An 18,322-nucleotide genomic window follows, 5' to 3' on the forward strand; every position below is an offset into this window, starting at 1 on the left:
AACAGATACTTCGTTACCACTGCTTCCAATAAACAGCCAAGAATTGAAGTAGAGTGCACGGGATTTGGAATCCGTTGACCTGGTTTCAAGTTCCAGCATTGTCATTTACTTAGTCACTTAACCTTTCTGAGTCTCTGTTTCCTCATTTTTATGACAAAGATAAAATACCTTTGTCAAAGGGTCATTGCGAGAATTAAATGAAATATCTCAAGAGAAAGTGTTTTTTATAAAGCACTACACAAATGTTAGTTCCTTAAATGCCACAGCGACTTAGGGTGGCACTCTCCCGAGAAATCAGTTATTGAGCCCAAGTGTGTGCCAAAGGCTTGATCCCCGACCTCAAGAAGCTTATAGTTTTGGCGGGGACAAGAGGCAATGAAAATCAGAGGGTATAGGCCAAATTGTGCTGCAGTGATATAAAAGTAGTAAAGAATCAGAGAAAGGAAATATCACTGTAGGGCAAGGTAGATGAGAAGGCTTTATATAGGAGGCTGGATTTGAACTTTACGGGGTCTGACGAAGAAGACTGTTTGAGGTGAGAGGAGATTTGCAAGAAGTCCATAGCTTTAATTACAGTTCGAAAAGATCTCTTTGTAAGTTGCAGTCCTCTGGGACCCAGTTGTTTGGCATAGAGCAGCAGTTCTCAAAGTGTGGTCCTGGGAACCCTGGGGAATGCCCACAACCCTATCAGGGGATTAATGAATATATTTTCTGATAATAATAAATGTTATTTGTCCTTTTTTATCCTCATTCTCTCACAAGTGTACAGTATTCTAGAAGCTACGTGACATATGTGATGTCATAAAGATTAAATGCAGATGTTGATATGAGAATCCAACTGTCTTCCATTAAGTCGGATATTAAGGAGCTTTGCAAAAAATGTAAAAAAAAAAGCCACGCTTTCTCACTAAATTGTTTTTGTTTGGGAAACTGTAGTTGTTTTTCATAAAATTATGGTATTTATGTTTTATTATTGTTATTTTAAAATAAATGAATAAATATTGTAAAATTTTATCAGATGCAATTTCTAATACAGTACAGACTGATGGATATAACATATGAATTAAATCTCTTAGGGTCCACAATAATTTTTAAAAGTATCAAGGGGGTCCTGTGTTAAAGACATGGTATTCCAGTGTGAAGACACAGTTAAGGTCTCATACTTTTATTATGCGTTGGTGCCAACACACCTATGTTTGGAGATTTTAAAATACTAATAATGCCCAGTGTTGGCCAGTATGCAGTGAAACTGGTGCTCCTAGGTACTGTTAGTGGAAGTGCAGATTGACCAGAATATTTATGTCATGCAGAATATTTTGTAACAATTACCATATTAATGATAATTTTTACCCTTTGAACTAATAATTACATTAACATGGATGTACTTTAAGGAAACAAGGACGCATACAAAATTTATGTAGAAGAGTACACGCTACAGTTACTTACTATAAAAATTTGGCCAGAAACCAACCATCTGACCGAGAAGGCAGTTAAAGTAAATTATGATACATTTATACACTGGGATGCTGTGAGGCTTTTAAAATGATTTTGGAAGAATATTAAACAACCTGGTGAGATGCTTAAAATATTATGTTAAGTGAAAAAGTAGGACACCAAACTGTATGCAGAGAACAACCCCCAATTTTGTAAAACATACACATGCACACAGATTAGAGAAAAAAAAAAGTACCAAAATGTTAAGTGGATTTTTCTCTGCATAGCATGGCTATAATTGATGTCTATGTTGCACATTATACTTTTCTATACTTTATGATATTTCTACCATAAGTTTTCAGTCCTTTTATTTTTTAAAAAACCCCAGAGTGTGACATTTATTTTCTCTAAGGCCATGGGCACCAGTCTACTGAGCCAATCCATGGCACCAGGGCTTCAGATGAGTGCTGCCTCAGGTCTCAGAGGGGCATTTCTCTCAGTGCCAAATGATGGTTTAAGAAATACTCTGTGACTTGAGAACAAACCCAACTTCTAGCTAATTGCTTCTTCTTCTTACTTAGCCTTTCAAAGGAAAGCTTTAAAAAACTGGGATTGGTTTTCATGCCCTATAGCTCTGGTCTGTTGTCAAGGGCATTTGGAGTGTAGAATGTGGTGTCCAAGAGGGCAATTGTTTAAATAATGTTGTGTAGCCGGCATGGTGCAGGGAGCATAGCAATCAACATATAATTCTTTTAGAGGAAGAGGTAAATGAGATTTCAGATTTCTGGGCCCATAAGGAGATGGAGTGGCTGTGGTATAAGAGCTTCAAATGGGAGACCTGCAATTCACTCCTGGGTATCTGGGAATTTCCAATTCTTTCTTGGGCTGGAAGGTGTCAGGTGTTGGAATACTTTAGTCTTCTTTCTTCCCCGAATGACCGGTAAGATAACTGATAGAACCAACTCTGCCTGAAGGACATCTGCTTTGTTGTTAGTCTCTCCCAGGAGAACCTTTCCCAAGCAGAAGGGAATCTGAGTGTGACTATTTAGTCCCTGGGACACATTTGCTCAGCCTGAGTATCCAAACGGCATGGCATTATGCAGCATGCATTAGGGCCTAAGAGAGCTACACAAGGTAGTTCCTTGACCTCAGAGGACTTAGTCTGTCTGGAAAAAGAAGCCTCATGCACAAAAAGTTAAATAATGACATAAAACAACAGCAGAAGAGAAGAGATGTATATCCCCAGAGAGCGGGTACAATGCTCCCTGAGAGTGACACAGATGCTGAGCGCTAGGAAACCAGAGGCAGGAAAGATGAGAGGCTTCTTGGAGGAGGATAGAAGCTGGAGAAGCCACTCTCTTTTCTACAGGGCTGGTTGCTCAGGGGAGAAATAGACTTGCTTTAACTGATAAATTAATTAATGCTTTGAGTGCCTACCACATGCAAGGTATTATGTTTATCTCAGAGAAGAGAAAGATTTACAAATAAATGGGGCACAGAGTTTAGCTTCTCTAGGGTAGTGGGATGGTCTGAAGGCTCTCCATCAGTTTACATCTCTCCATTAGGCAGCTACGCACTTTATCCTGGGGGTTTCTGGATGTGCACAGATATAATTCTGGCATGTCATAGGGACCCAACTGGCTGCATGTAATTTTGAAGGGAAATGGTAAACATCTACTCCCCAGATAGAGATGCCTTGCTAAAACTGTCCAGAACCTTCTAGTTCGTGCCTCATTATTTTTTTCCCCAGGAAAACTTACTGAACAAAGTGAGGTCTGTTTTCCCTAGACTTTAATTTGTTAGTATTGGCCACCTGCTGGAGGCTATCTCTGATTATGCGTGGCAACCCCTCCATCTTCCCGTGTACCTTTTGGTAGCTGACGGCTGATCTGGTGGGGATGGGATGGCTTTAACCTGCCCACTGGTGGTTATGTAACTATAACTCACCTCCTGTTTGCCCAGAGACGTATGGGACAATTTCTCCTCCAATGATCACATTATTGTTTTACCATGGGGTCTCCCAACAACTGGCAGTGAAGTGAACTGCGTGGCATTAGGGCCATTTAAGCTTCACAGTAATCCTATGAAGGCGATATTTATATTTCCATTGAGCAGATATGACACAGGAGACTTATGTAATTAGCCTAAGGTTACACAGGCTGGACTTGAAACCAAATCTGCTTGACTCTGAAACAAATCCTCTTATGGTTATGTTGGGTTGTCTTTTTGAATGCAAATACTTATCTATAATAGAGTTCCTCTACAGATGTGTTAATTTACTGATCTGCCTCATAACTGCACAGTAACAAATCATTTTATTGTGATTATTTTTAACTGCATGAGTGACACATGGCTATATTTTGGTTTTGAAAACATTGCAACATTACAAATAAACTCAAGTTCTTATAGCCAACCCACCCCACCCCGGGCCCCTACTCAGAGGTAACTTCTATTACCATGTATTTGCATTTTCCTCTAGAAATTTTAAAATGGACTAGTGTATACACTTAAAAACCTAATGGAAATATATTGTTTTGTTTTGTTTGGGTATACTGTTTGTATCTTTGATGTATTATTATTCAGTAGCCTTTTTCATTTAGTAATGTCTTAGAGACTTTTCTAGGTCAATAATCTTGATATCTACCTGATTCTTTAATGCTGTTGTATAGTGTGTGTGTATGTGTGTGTGTGTGTTGTGTAAAATACACTATATTCATGTGAACAGAGGTGCAGTGAATTATAGGCTGTCACATCCTCTCAGGGTCTGCTCGTGCTCTTTCCTCCCTTCCCCAGTATGACACAAACAGGCCTCTTTGCTGATAGGGTTGAAATCTTTTATCATTTTAAGTCCTCAAAATAACAACCCAGCAGCCCTATTATCTTCACTGAGATTCTTCAGTGAGAAATGAAGTGTTCACACTTGAATGAACACAAAGAAAGACCAAGGATCTGAATGTTTGGGCCAACCCCACACACGCCAACCTTCCCTCCTAGATCTGAACTGGAATGGTGCTGCTGGTGGGTCTACATTTTATTTGATATAAACCATGAATTCTGCATGATCTGGTCTCCAGAGTCAGTTTACCTTCAAGTTTCTGCACTTGGACCCCGTGATGGCTCTCATTCAGATAGCTGGGGCAGGAGAACATTAATTATTCTGTATCACTGTGTCTCTCTTTGTGAGACTAGAGAGTGCGGCGGTGGAGTCAGATGACACAAAGAGCTCACGGAGAGCTGTGTGAGCTTCTGCCTGGGCATCAGCCTGCCTGTGGTTTTTCTGAAGCAGAGGGTGGGGCCGCTATCCACTTGGAGAGTGAAGCTATTGAAGTCACTCATTTTGGGCTTGGAGTCTGAAATTAGTTTTCTGTCTGGTTATTTGCGGTCAGGTTGGGCTTCTGCCATTGCAGAGATACATATTAACGTGGCCTTAGGCGCTGGCCTCAAGATGGAGAGTGGAACAGGCCAGAGGGGACCATCAGTGGTTTCCCCATTTGGATCATAAAGACTCTCTGGGCAGCCATGGGTCTGGAGCTATGCTGTGGAAACTCCTGACCTGCCCTTGGAGGGGGCTGTGGTCCACCACACACTGGAGCCCCTTGTTGCCTCTGGTCTTTGATTGTTGACTATTCTTGGTGTAGCTCAGGGGAACACACTCGGGGGGGAAAGGCTGGTGGAGGCTTTCCAGGGCCTGGCACTTGGAAGCTTGGTTCTGCCTTTTGATTCCCCAGGCAGCTGGGCCATATTGTACTTTCATGGCAGCAATGGGACACTGTGGCCAAAGATTCCTTAATGATTAATTGGGCGTCCATGTGCCTCACCCCCTAAGCGTAAGGAGTTTATAAATCAAGGAAAAAAACCCAACGTGATTGTCCTTGAGAAAAATACAATCTGGAGTAGTCATAAAAATGACAGCCACACACATTTATGGCACAGGGGTTTATCGGATGCTAGACTATTTTTCTCACTATTCTCTATGTAGTCCTCCCAACAACGGCCCTATTGTTCAGAGAAGTGAAGAGCTCACACGGCTAGTTCATCCAGCACTGGGTATAGTTGTCTTTGCCCTGCTCGCATCTTCCTTGTTTTCTCTACTTAGTGCTCTGCACCTTCAGCAATTCAAAAGAGATTTCATTTGTTGTTTTCTTTTAAGGAGCTTTTAGTCATTGCTGAAAAGAAAAAAAGCACATAGGTGTATTCAGAGAATAAATAGGGAACTCCTAACGCTGCTGATACAAATGCAGAGGAGGGTGTGGGCTGAAGTTGTAGGAAAAGTCTCCAAGATGTAATTAGTACTAGAGCTGGGAGTCAAAAAGGAGGAAATCTGGACATTTGCCAGCCGTAAGCTCATTGGGAGAGTGGAAGATGGGAGGTAAAGGGGGCAAAGGCCTGAGAAGGCCTGAGAGCCAGGCTTAGGCAGACACTTTGACCTGATGGCAGCCAGGCAGGGAAGCGTGAGTTAGGGTATCAGAGACCTTGGCCAGAATCTTGGGAAGCTGTCTTAGAGACAAAAGCCGGATGGGAGCCTGGCTGGTGGTGGGGATGGTAGGGGTTGATATTGTAGTCAGCTAGAGCAGTGGTGGCCACCCGATTATGCACTGCCTGCTTTTGTAAATACGGTTTTATTGTAACACAGCACACCCATTCATCAGTGTATCCTGCTTGGCTTTTTTTGAGCTACAAAGGCAGAGTTGAGTAGTTGTGATAGAGATTGGCAAAACCTAAACTATTTACTCTCTGGCCCTTTTACAGAAAACAGCTTGCACTTTGCTTGCCTGAGCTTTGTAGCTCCTCGTAAGTGTCCCTCACTGGGGAGGGAGGAGGGGTAAGCCCAGTGCCTGGCACACGGTAGATGCCATAACAGAGAACACATAGAGATGTGTTAAGAAATGAGCAAAACAAAAATAAAATTGCTAACAGGAAAAGGAACTATCAGGACTGAGGTTGTTTGCTAATTTTAGATAATATCACAGAGAAGGGAGTCCACTGAGAAGATGAAAGACTGATCAGAGAATCAAAGAGTAAAAGACTTGAAATTTCCCAGTTCCTTCTCAGGGGCAAGGCTTGGAGAGGGAAGGCGTAGGGGGGCTGAGGAGCACAGGTGGCAAACAAGGGGAAGGCAGCTGGTGGGATTAGGAAAGCAGTGTGCCCGCCCTGATCCTGAACATCTGGTGGCTGGTGAGAACTGGCAGAGTGCCCTCTGGAGCCCTCTCACCTCTGGCAGGAATGTGGCTTTGGGGATGCAGCGAGGGCGGGCGGTGTTGAGATCCAGCTCAGCTCTACCAGGAAGCCGACTTGGCTGCGTTGGCTAAAAGTTTTTCTTTTCTGTTCTTTTACTTTTAAAATAGCAACCCATATGCTTGTTGCCACCATCCGCTCCCGCAGAAGCTCACTAGAGGAGTGGGAGCTTGCTGGGCGGATGAAAGTATAATATATTCACAACTCAACCCTGGAAATTGTCGTTGAGAGACTGGCTTTGGGTAACTACCAGGGTTATGGGAAGTTAGGCTGAGGGGGTCCTCCTGGAAGGTACTGGCCCACACGGAAGTCTTCTGGAAGCCTATCAGGATGGGACAGGAGTTCTGAATAGTCGAAGGGCTCAGACTAGGAGTGCTGGGAGGCTGAAGAGGATGGACATCTAGTCTACCAGTCAGCATCGGGTACCTGGGGAGGAGTGTGAGCTGTTGGCAGCTGGGAGGCCCAGCCCGACAGCAAGCGGGTCCTTGGGCGGGCAGTGGAGCCATGGAGCAGGTGACCTACAGTGATGTGAATGGGAAAACCAGAGACGGCCCTCATGAAGCCAGGACTCAGGGCCCCAGCTGCTAATTGGGTTCAGATGCTCTGGAATTCAGGATTCCAGAGACAGAGATAGCTGGGACGAGACAGGTCCGGAGCTGTGGACTCAGGCCCTGGCAATAAAGAAGGACCCAATTTCTGGAGCTGGGGACTAAAGGAGTGTCTCTTTGAAGGCCTCCTTAGAGAAAAATTTGTTAAATACCAACAAAGAAGTTATGCATGGAGTATGAGTGGTAATTGCACATCAAGATGTCTCTCTAGAAAAAACTTTTCTTTACAGATGCACAAGAAGCCACGTGTAAAAATGACGATGGAAACATTTATCATAGCAAATTTTAAAGGAAAAAGACAAAAATATTTATCAGGGGTTGAAAGGATAAATAGACAGTGGTTTATCGGTTAGCTGTGATGCTCTACAGCAGTTAAATTGAATGAATTACGGCTAGGTGTGTCAACGTGGATAAAATCCCCCAAACTGAATGTTGGACAAAATAAGCAAGCTGCAGAATGTATATCCTGTATGATAACATTTATGTGAATCTAAAAACACTCCAAAAGATGATTAAGCATTTGTGTTCATACACAACGTATAAATCTAGTAGTGGGTATATGATTGGCTTCTTGTATTTTTCTGTGTTCTGAAAATAGTTCGTAACGAAAGACGAAGAGCACGAGAGAGGGAGATACAAACATGTGCACGTGCACACACACACACACACACACACACACACACACACAGCAGTGGAATAACCTTCTGGAGCTGGAGGAATCTGAGCCCAGAACAGAAGCTGGGAGCCCTGTGGCTGGGCACTTCTCACATGCTGCCTGCCAGGTTAGCTGTGTGTTCTGAGCCATTCCAAATGGTAACTGGCATAGTGCCCGGCCTATGGCAGGTGCCCCATGCATGTGTGTGATGTCCCCAGCTTTCAGGACATTTCAGCGTTAGGAGCTTAGTGTCAAGATTTGGGCAACTAGCTTTAAGTTAGGGGAAATGAGCCTTCTTCCTCTAAGAGACCCCGCCGGCAGATGTCTGGAGTCACAAGGTGGAGGATGGTCTGCTTTCCTGTCAAAGCGACTTCTGCAGGCACAGCTGGCTCTGGCAATGGTGCTGAGGCCTCTCTGCCAGCTGCCCCTCACCCCAGGTGAAGGGGGCCCACAGAACTCTGTGGTCAACGCGGTGTGTGGCCTCCATGCTGGGAAGGGCAGAGTCCAGGCCTCCTTTGGTCCCAGGGCTCAGTGGCTCCTTGAGGTGTCCTCACCGAGTGAGACTTGTTTCTGTTTGCCTGAATGAGCAGCAGCTGCCCGAGGAGCAGAGGAGGCTGAGCCGTGGCGTATCCTTTGCTGGGAAGCCCCTGCCCTGTGCAGCCACTTTTGGAAAACAGCAAAGTCAGTGGGAATCGGTTGTGCGGCTTGCAGAAAGAGAGACTATGCATCCTGCTAAGTACACTGCCTCTGATGAGGGTTATTTGGATGCTGGAAGGAAGTTTGTTGTGACACCAGTCATGCAGGGAGCCCTGAGAATTTAGCTCTTATAAGTAAGATGTTTGCTATATATAGCATGAGGAAAAGTTGCTATTTGGAAACAGCTTAGTGCTGTGCTGGTGGGATAATAAGATTTCAAGTCCAGAAGGGGCCTTATGATTATCTGAGTTAAACCTGTTGTGTTGATGATAGAATGGGGCTTGACAAAGATTCTCTTCTTGACCAAGCTCTAGTCAGGATCCTCCGAGCTCTTCTTCAACTAGGCCCTGTCCTCGGATATGTCCTCAAGAGCCCATTTTTAGCAACAGTCCCGCTAAGTGAGTTTAGCCAGGATCCCCCCAACCCCTTGCAATATCTCATCATACTCAATATCTGATCAAATTCCTCATCCTCCACCATCCCCCAGGTGATGTCTGATCACCCTGACCTGCCTTCAGTGAGAATCCTGTCAGGTCGGCTTAGCAAAGAATTGCCCTACCTTCTTAGTAATGTTCTATCCACTGACTCCCACCCTTCTCTTTGGCTATAAATTCCCACTTTTTCCTTGTTGTGTTTGGAGTGGAGTCCAATCTCCCTCCTCTACTTCAAAACCTCACTGCTGTGGTCCTTGTACCTATTGCAGTAGTCCTGAATGAAGTCTGCCTTTCCATTTTAACAAGCGCCAGAATAATTCTTTCTTTAGCAGGCTTAGAGAATTGACCTTTCCAGGGTAACGCTTTGAATACATTTCAGAATCACTCTAGACTCTAGATTTCCAGATTCCAAGTTCAATTTTCTTTTCCCACCTGGTGTCATCTTTATGCCTTCAAGAGTGTAGAATCAAGAAGCAATTTGTTCTATAAAATATTTTATTTGTATTAAGAAAAATATACTGCTGACAGTCTGTAGAGATTATAGTGTGTCTTCTCCCCTGCCCTGGGTAGGATAGGAGGTCAGATTGATTGGTCATTTCACCTTAATTCTAGTGTCATTTAACTTAATTCTCGATCTTTCCCTGGTACCAGATGGCACTAAAAGACCTTCCCATTCTGCAAGTTGTATCTGAAGTATCTGAAATATCAGGTGTGTTTTCTAGGTGTGGCTCTCTGTTGAGCTGCCACTAAACGTTAGCAGTTGGTCAAGAACTTGTGAGTGGGTTTGGACAGGTTCAATCATTCATTCATTCTTGCAAATAAAGACAAAGCAAAACAATACAAACATTAATACATTCAGTACTTGCTTTGTACCAGGCACGGTGCAAGGCATTGGGTTGTTATAAGAAATGGCTTTTGCCCTTAGGAAGGTATAGTCAAGGACGAAGTCTCAGGATAAAAATAGCATGATCACAACAATAGGATAAATGCTAAAATAGAAATATGTACAAGGTGGTATGAGAACACAAAGGAAATGGTGATTAATTTCCCAGTGAGAAAGTTGGAAGGAGAGTGATATTGGAGTTGATTGTGAAGATTGCAGAGAAGTTTACCAAGTAGAGGAAACAGAGGCTGGAGATAGTTCAGGCAGAAGGGAATGATGTGCCAGAAATGGAGGCCACAAAAATGTAGGACATTCAGGGAAGTTGAATGAGGCTGGACAGCAAGGAGCAGAGGAGCAAGTGGCTGGAAATAGGTCTAGTAAGGGAAGTTGTAACCAGATTTTACAAGACTAAGCTTGGAAGAAAGAACTTTACTGTGTGTAGGCAGTGGGTAATTACTACCACGGAGTGAGGTGGACAGATCTGTGTGGTTGATATACAACCTAATGACAACATGGAGATTGGTGGGAGGGGGGAGAAGGTTGAAGAAGAGCATCCAATTGGGGAATCGTTGCAAAAATGATGATGTGTGAGCCACAGCATTGGAATGAGAATGGGAAGATCGGGGGTCTAAGTTATGTAGGAGATAGAATCATTACGACTTGGGGACTGAGCTGGGTTCGAGAGATAAAGGCAAGGATTTCTCCAATTGGCGTTGAGTCCTAGTGCCTAAGGTAGAGAGGAGACAGAAGATAAGTCAGTTTGCGGAGGGGGGAGGTGCTGAGTATTAAAGTTAGCATAACCGTGTGGGGCCTGTAGCCTAGGGAGGGATTAGAAAGACTGATTTTTTTTTTTTTTTTTTCAATAAACAGGCCAAGCACACATGATGTGTAAGACCTGGTTCTGTACAGTTTGGGGAAAGGGGAAGTCATTGTCCTTTGTATTTTCATTTATTTTTTGACATCTCAGAACGCCTACATCCTGTTAGGAGGTTTCCCGTGTGTTGTATTTTTGCATGCTCAGAAATGCCTTGTGAGATTAAATTATCCCCATTTTTCCAAATAAGAAATTTGAGGCTCCAGCAGGTGAAGTAACCTGCACTTGGTCATGTGACCAGGGAGCTGCCCATCTAGGAATTAACCAGAGATTTTACTGTGCCCCAAGTTCATGTTCTTTCCTCTCCCCATAGCGTTCTCTGAAGTTCCGTGTCCTTGAGGAGCTTACATTGTGGTTGGAGAACAGAACATAAGGAAACTAATCATATGACAATATGGGGAAATGAAAGGGGCATGTACAGTGTGTGCCTTGGGTGTACAACAGATGGGGAACTTTGTTCTGGTGCAGAGGAGAAATGAGTGGCAACCAGGGAGAGGGCCAGTGAAGCCTTAACCAGAGGTAAGGGTGGGTATTTAAGCCAGGCCTGGGACATGGAATTTGCCAGGTTGGATGGGGGTGGAGACAGTTCTTAAAGGTCATCACAGAGCTTGGCTGCTAGACTTATAAAGCTAAGCTGTGGGCCAAGGCAGAAGCAGATTAGAGTTAGAAGGTGGGTAAAGGATCAAGCAAAGATAGGGGCAGGTAGTTACTAGGGGGACACAGGGCTGGCGTCAGAGTGCAGGCACCCATGAGGTCACTTCACCATAGAGAGAATGAATGGGCCTCTGTGGTCTTCTAAAGCTCCAGTGGGAGAGGTTTCCTGAGTCTAGCCAAGGAAGGCGATGGCAGAAAGGGGGTGAGAACCTGAAGATACTGGTGGTCTGAAAAGGGAGGGAGGTGTCTGGGACTGGAGTGGGGAAGCAAGGCGGGAGCAGCAGGGGTTTCGGCTACTTGAATCCATTGTCGGGTACTCGCTCTCCCTTCTCCTCTGTGGAAAGGCGGGATGCAGAGGAAGGAGCCTGTGGCTTGATTGGCCCGCCTTTGTTCTCTGAGCCCTGACTCGTGTTCTTGGTATAAGGTCAGAGCCCTGGAAATTAGGCCCAAAGGAGGGGCGGGCGGCCAGCAGGATCGTTGGGATGATGAGCTATAGGCAGCAGTTCAGTGTCGCTGGCTCTTCCCCCTGACACACCATCGCTCCCATGTAAAGCCTCAGACTCTGCCGGGTGCGGCCAGATTTGGCCCTTGGACCCCACAGCTCCTGGATACAGTGCTTCCTGCCCTTCTGAGGGTCCCTTGGCTTCAGGCTCAGTGGAGGGGCGTGAAGTTGGTTGTACCCAGCGACCTCAGGAGAAGGTCCCTGCAATGCCCCGCGGGGACAGAGGGCTGATTGTGGCAGGTGGCCCGGCTCCCCGGAAGCTCCTGACACTCACAGCCACACAGAGGGAAGGAAAGTAGGTCTCTGAGAAAGGCCGGGAGCAAAGGGGAGCGAGCTTAGGTAGTAGGCAGATGCATCAGTCTAATTGCTCTTCTAAAATTAATGGGGCCTTTTATCTCTGAAGAACAAACACCTTTAAGCACTTGTGTGATTTGGGAACAAAGATGCAGGTCAGGGTAGAGCTGGGCTCCCCTTGAAACACAATCCCCCATTTGGTAAAACAATCTCTCCCTTTCTTTCTTTCTCTCCTACCTGCAGATCAACAGATTATGGCACCACCTATGAAAAGCTCAATGACAAAGTGGGCTTGAAGACTGTCCTCAGTTACCTCTACGTCAATCCCACCAACAAAAAGAAGGTGAGAGGGGATGGTCAATGGGTCCTGAGCATTCCCTGCGGAGTGGCAGGGCTGCCAAGGCCTAGGAGTTAAGGAAAAAACCAGTAGCCGTGGAGTCACTTACAGAATGCCTATTTTGTATGCCAAGAACACCACAGACATTGTAATTCTAACAACTGCCTTGAGATAGTAGTAGCAATAATAATAATAATAACAACAACGATAACAATAATAAAACTATATAACTACGTAAGGGGTTCCTCTCTGCTAAGGATGGCGGTGTGTGCTTTACATACCTTATCTCATTTATCCTCACAATGAATCTCTGGGGTGGAAATGACTACTGTCCCCATTTTACAGATGAAGAAACTGAAGCTCAGAGAGATTAAGTAACTTTGTAGCCTAATGCCAGACAGTAACAGGTAACATGGTGAGTAACAGATCTGGGGTTTGAAAATGGGTCTGCTTGACTCCAGAGCCGAGTCCTCCTATAGCCTCCTTTTGGCTGCTCTGTTTTCAGAGAGCTCCTTGTAAAGAGGGAGTCGGTTTCCTCCAAGGGAAGGATAGGCAGCCCCTGGATTCTTCCACTTGCTCCAGAGCTCCTTCTGAGGCCCAGGGGAGCACACTGGCTCTGCTGGCCTCTTCTGTCTTTCCTCTTCACTTAACAGCCAGGACATGGGTGAAATCATATAAGGTCAGACTTTGGTCACGGAGACCTCCTGGGAGGAGGGGGCCTGGGACGATGGATGGTTTTAGAAAATAAATGCTGTTTAATATATTGGCTTTAGGGAGGGAGATGATCTTTCCCCAGCTAGGAAGGCACTCCTGTTTAGAAACTTAGGCAGGCCTGGCCTCAGTAAACACACCGCGAATATCAAAGTCCATTTCAGGGTTTCTAAAGGGCTGAAAATGGCATTCCCCAGATCTCCCCGTGTCATCTTGCATTCCCCAGTGGTTTTGCAAACCCTTTCTTTAGCAAGGTAGGTGCAGGGGTGATCTTCAACCCATTGTGCAGCTGTCGCTGATCTCTGATTCCAACCTGGTGGGGCCCAAGCTGTGGCTTAGAACAGCTGTTGGTGCTACTCAAAGCAGAGCAACTTGGACTTAAACCCTTAGCATTGTAACTCACAGCCACCCCTTCTCCCCACTCCCACCTAACTGTTCCCCGCAAGGGAGGAAGCAGAATTGGTGACTCCTGGTTCAGTATATTGGCGACTGATGCTCAAAGATCCAGCAGCTGCAGGGGTCCCCACACATGGGACTGTGCCCACCAGCCAGGTACCAAAACTCTGATAATCAGGATGGCCGTTTAGGTGCCTGTTCTGAGTAGTTTTAGCTGAGTAGTTTCTCTTTTCTTTGTCCCAAAGGGTTGTCATTTTCCCATTTTTCAATATTGTTATTTGAATTACTGAATGTTAGAGCTGGAAGGGATCATCGATTTCATCTATACGAGCAGTTATTCGTAGTTTTTGAACTGCAGTCTTCTGCCAATGTGATTAAAGCTCTGGACCTGTCCTCTGGACACATGCCCCCAAACGTAAAATTTTGCAAACAATTTTTAGGTCTTTAGGAACACCTTGAATCCCCCCTCTGGACCCAAGATGTCCACGGAGTCTTGGTTGAGAATCTTGCATGTATACCAATAGTCTCAATTCCCAGATGAGGAAACTGAAGCCAGAAAAGGCTCCAAAGCCAGGTACAAAATGGAGCCAGTTAGAGCTCAGGACTGCTGACGCTCAGTGTAGGTTTCTTGACTTCAGCCCACGCTCTGCTCCTTTTCCTCCCATATAGTCACAGCCCCATGCTTCAAAACTGATGGTCTAGTCCTGACCGGGGAGGTTGAGGCAGTTGCTTCATGGCCTTGAATTGAAGCCATGTCCATGATGGACACATGATAAAACTTGACTGAATCAAGTCAGCCATGATCTATCTCCACTCTTCCTCTGCCTTCTCCCTTCATTAGGAAGGAAGCTGAAGCCCACAGAGGACAGATGTCCCACCCATGTCACTCAGCTGGTCAGTGGCAGGATGGGCAGTTGGTTTTTAACTCCCAGCTTAAAGCTCTTCCCACCCAACACAGTGACTTGGGGTCAGGTGGAATCATAGGGGGTGTCTGCACTCTGGGAGAAGCAAGAAGGGGATATTTGACACATGGCAGATGTCCTTTAGCACTGATCTCTGACCTATGTCTGGACCACAGCAGAATTAATCACGTCTTCTAGATCAGCTGTCTTCATGAGGATTTCCCCAAGGGGCATATGAAGGGTCACACCTGTTTGCATCCATTCTGGTAGTCATCTGTCATGTATGTTTCCCGTTGGACTCCTACTCATAACAACATCTCTTTCAGTCTTTTTTCCATTTTTCTCCACTCCTGACTGTTTTATCTCTTCTTAGTGTGACCTAGAGGTGCTCAGTAGCATGGGAGACAAAGGGCAGGGTAAGGCAGATACTCAGGGTTAAAAGGAACATAAAGCTGGGATTTGGAGCCCGCTGGTGCAGAAGTGCACCTCCATTTCTCCTTCCCAGAGGTGACGTTCAGACCATGGGCTCTCTGGAGCACTTCCTCACGGGAATTATTGCCCAGTTGACAAAAGTTAGGCTGTTTTGCATGTCTTTTCAGAGAAACACCACCAGAACACAGTTAAATCCCACCTTAAGAGGCACTGCCACCCAGAAAGTTAAAAGTGCAGACATTTTCTTCACTCAGTTAGGGGAAAGACAAAAGATAGACTAATGCCATGGATTTATTTATTTATTTATTTAGGAAATACCAATAGAAATTAATTTCATAAGGAGACTGTGTGCTCCTGAAGGACTTCCTGAATCATCCAAGGAGAGATGAAATTAGATTCTGTTTCATTTTGTTGTTAGGTGTTTTTGATTGTATTCTGAGCCTTGAGACGCTGATGCCCAAATATTCTACACGGTGACTTTCTCTTAACTAGAATATTCAAGTTTACTAGACTACACGCCACTCAGGCAAATCGACAGTTAGACGTAAATGAAAATACTCTTATTTGTTTCTTTATTGGTCTGGTGCTCTGGGTCATTATGACCTTGTAATGCAACTTTTTTTTTTTTTTAAGTGTCCTGCTTACATGTCTTGGAGTTTAAACCTTTGGTCACCTGGATTCTCATCTGAGCTTGAATTAAGCAGGATTCTTTTGATTCTCTCAGCATTCAAATTATCGGTAGCTGCCCATGTTCATCAACTAGCTAATGGAAGTAGTCTCCAGCAGGTTTTTTAGTTAATCTTGTCGAAACACTTGCTTTTCACCTAATGAGTTACTTATGTAACAGATGGCTACTGCTTTCCTTGGAAGCTATGAGTACATCGGAGTTCTGTCACCCCTTGCAAAACAGTAGAGTGTGCTTGTATTTATATAGTTGTTCCCAAAGCTAATTGTTGATGTCTTAACACTTTTTTGACAACATAAAATCTCCAAATGTAGATAGCTAATAAGCTATTAGGTTGAAAGTAGAAGTGGTTAACATGTGTATAGTCTCCTACTAGTAATAATCTTAGCATTAACTATGCTCAGATTCCTTTTAGGAGCTTTATCTATATAATTGCCAGTCCTCCCAGGCACTTTAGAAGACAGGCAAGATAAGGAAATAGCCTCTATGTAAATCACACCAAGCTTGTTTTACTTATAAATGGTGAGTCTGCAACAGTCTTTCCAAGAGGTTTATTTGGGGGACAAATTAGGATACATCTGGCAATGCTGGACTCCCTCAAGGAAGTTGAGATTTAGATTAGTGGTATCTACTAGTTTTTTTTCCAAATGAGAGTATTGATATGAAATGCTGGGTGCTACTTGAGTTGAAGTGTTCTAGACCATCCTATGGTACGGGGCATCAGTGTTATTTTAATGGCGTTGACCTGCCCCACTTGTATTTGATGTGATTCTGCATCCCTTGCTGTTTGCTTTTCTCTGGCCACTGGCCAGTTAGCCCATTGCCTGGGTGATGTCTGAGTCTGGCACTTTGAACACGAAGCACTGCATTAGTTCCCCATGTGGATGTGAGGCTCGCCTCTGCAGGAGGGCTTCTGCTCACAGCCTCCCCTTCCCTTTGCAGGAGATACACGTCCCTGGGTTCCTAGAACTCATGACTGTCAGCTGACTCTGTCCCATGCAGAATGGCATGCGCCGAGGTCAAGCCTGCATTTACCAGCACTGTGCTTTGTACAAACAGGCTGAAGTCTTTGTGCCTCAACAAGGGAGGGGCTTAGCTACCACAGGTGTCTGTTTAAGAGCAAATCTTTGAGTGGATGGAGAAATGCAGGCCTGTTATGGCCTAATTGCTCTGGCTCAAAAGTGGCTGACACCTGCAGATTTGGAAACTGTTTTGGAAATGACAGAGAGCAGACAAAGTCCTGACTGCCAGGGAATGTGATCAAATTACTGCAGGGTAGAGGTGTGTGTGCCTGTGTGTGCCTCCGCCTGTGAGGGCGGGAGGACCATAAGGGCTGACGTCAGAAGAGGATAAAGACTTTTTAAAATTGAGCTCCTAATAAGTTCTGGGCACTAGGCTAAGTTCACTTCGATACTCTAAGTTTCACTCTTAATCCCCTGAGCCTGGTAGTTTTGTTCCCATTTGGCAGGTGAAGAAATTGAGGCTCAGGCAGATGAGCCATTTGCTTTCTCTAAAGTAGCTAGACCACCTCTGTCTGACCACCTCTGTCTGAGATGGTCCATCCACCTCTGTCTGACCACACAGGGCATGCTCTCTACTCTGACCTGCCTCAGCTCGGCTGCCCCTGCCACAGGTGAAAAGACCAGGTGAGTGCATTCCTCCCTCTATTAGTAGTAACTCTGTTGCCTGGGGTTTTCCCGCCCATTACTGTTAGAGGATTAGCAGTTTTTTGGAGGAGGAGAGGAGTGTTAGATCCTCCTTTCCTAACTGATTTACCAGTGAGAAGGATAATTACTTCCAGGCTACCCTGCAGAAATACAGTGGGAATTACCAGTCAGATTTCTCCGATGAGCAGGCAGGCTGCCTTTGTCAAGCTGTTAAGAGGCATTGTGTGTGTGGTCAGATGTTGGTTATTCCCGTGTCAGTCTCTCAATACAGCAGCATAACCCTGAGCAATCTTTGACACAATGGCAAACCTCTAAACAAAACAAAACACAGACTCTTAAAATCTTGGACCCCTGCTTTCCTTGACCATGTCTCCTGAGATTGTTGGAGGGTCAGGGAAAGTCAGCTCTAAGGTAGTACACTTTCAGTTCACAGATATTAAAATCTCTTACACTAAAGCAAAGCAAAAAAAGAATGTGGAAAGATAATTTTAGGCTATTAAGCTATCTGTTAAGTGTCTAGCTCTGAGCAAAGTATTTTGGATGGGAGTTTCTGGTTTTCAGAAATGTGCAGTCTACTTGGGCAGACGAGATGCAGACAGAAAACAACTGCATGCATAGACCTAGGGACTCAATCGCAAATGCAGACAAGGGCCAGGCAGGTAATGTCCATGAGAAGTGTTGGCCAGGTGGGGACTGCAGCAGCCGCTCTGTAATCTAAGCTCCAGATGACTGTCGTCATGCGAGAACAAGGGCTCATTACAGCCACGCCATCGTTGTCATCAGTTCCTGATTTTCTTAATAGATTTTTTCCTCTGCATATTTTCACATGAAACTTACGTATTTCGAAGTGTTTTAGACAGGCTAGGATGTGGAGTTCAGGGTGTGGGGCCTGGCAGGCTGTCCCAAATCTGCTTTAATCCTTG

The 18,322-nt window shown here is 44.9% G+C and overlaps 1 protein-coding gene across 1 annotated transcript in view; it reads left to right on the plus strand.

Moving 5' to 3' along the window:
- SORCS3 (sortilin related VPS10 domain containing receptor 3) overlaps positions 1–18,322 on the plus strand; it is a 602,186-nt gene that overhangs the window by 252,763 nt on the left and 331,101 nt on the right. Inside the window, exon 3 of the mRNA XM_068549046.1 lies at positions 12,513–12,612. Coding sequence (XP_068405147.1) covers positions 12,513–12,612 — 100 coding nt within the window. The remainder of the gene's footprint in view (positions 1–12,512; positions 12,613–18,322) is intronic.

This window comes from Eschrichtius robustus, chromosome 7, assembly GCF_028021215.1.
Source record: "Eschrichtius robustus isolate mEscRob2 chromosome 7, mEscRob2.pri, whole genome shotgun sequence".
NCBI classification, from domain to species: domain Eukaryota; kingdom Metazoa; phylum Chordata; class Mammalia; order Artiodactyla; family Eschrichtiidae; genus Eschrichtius; species Eschrichtius robustus.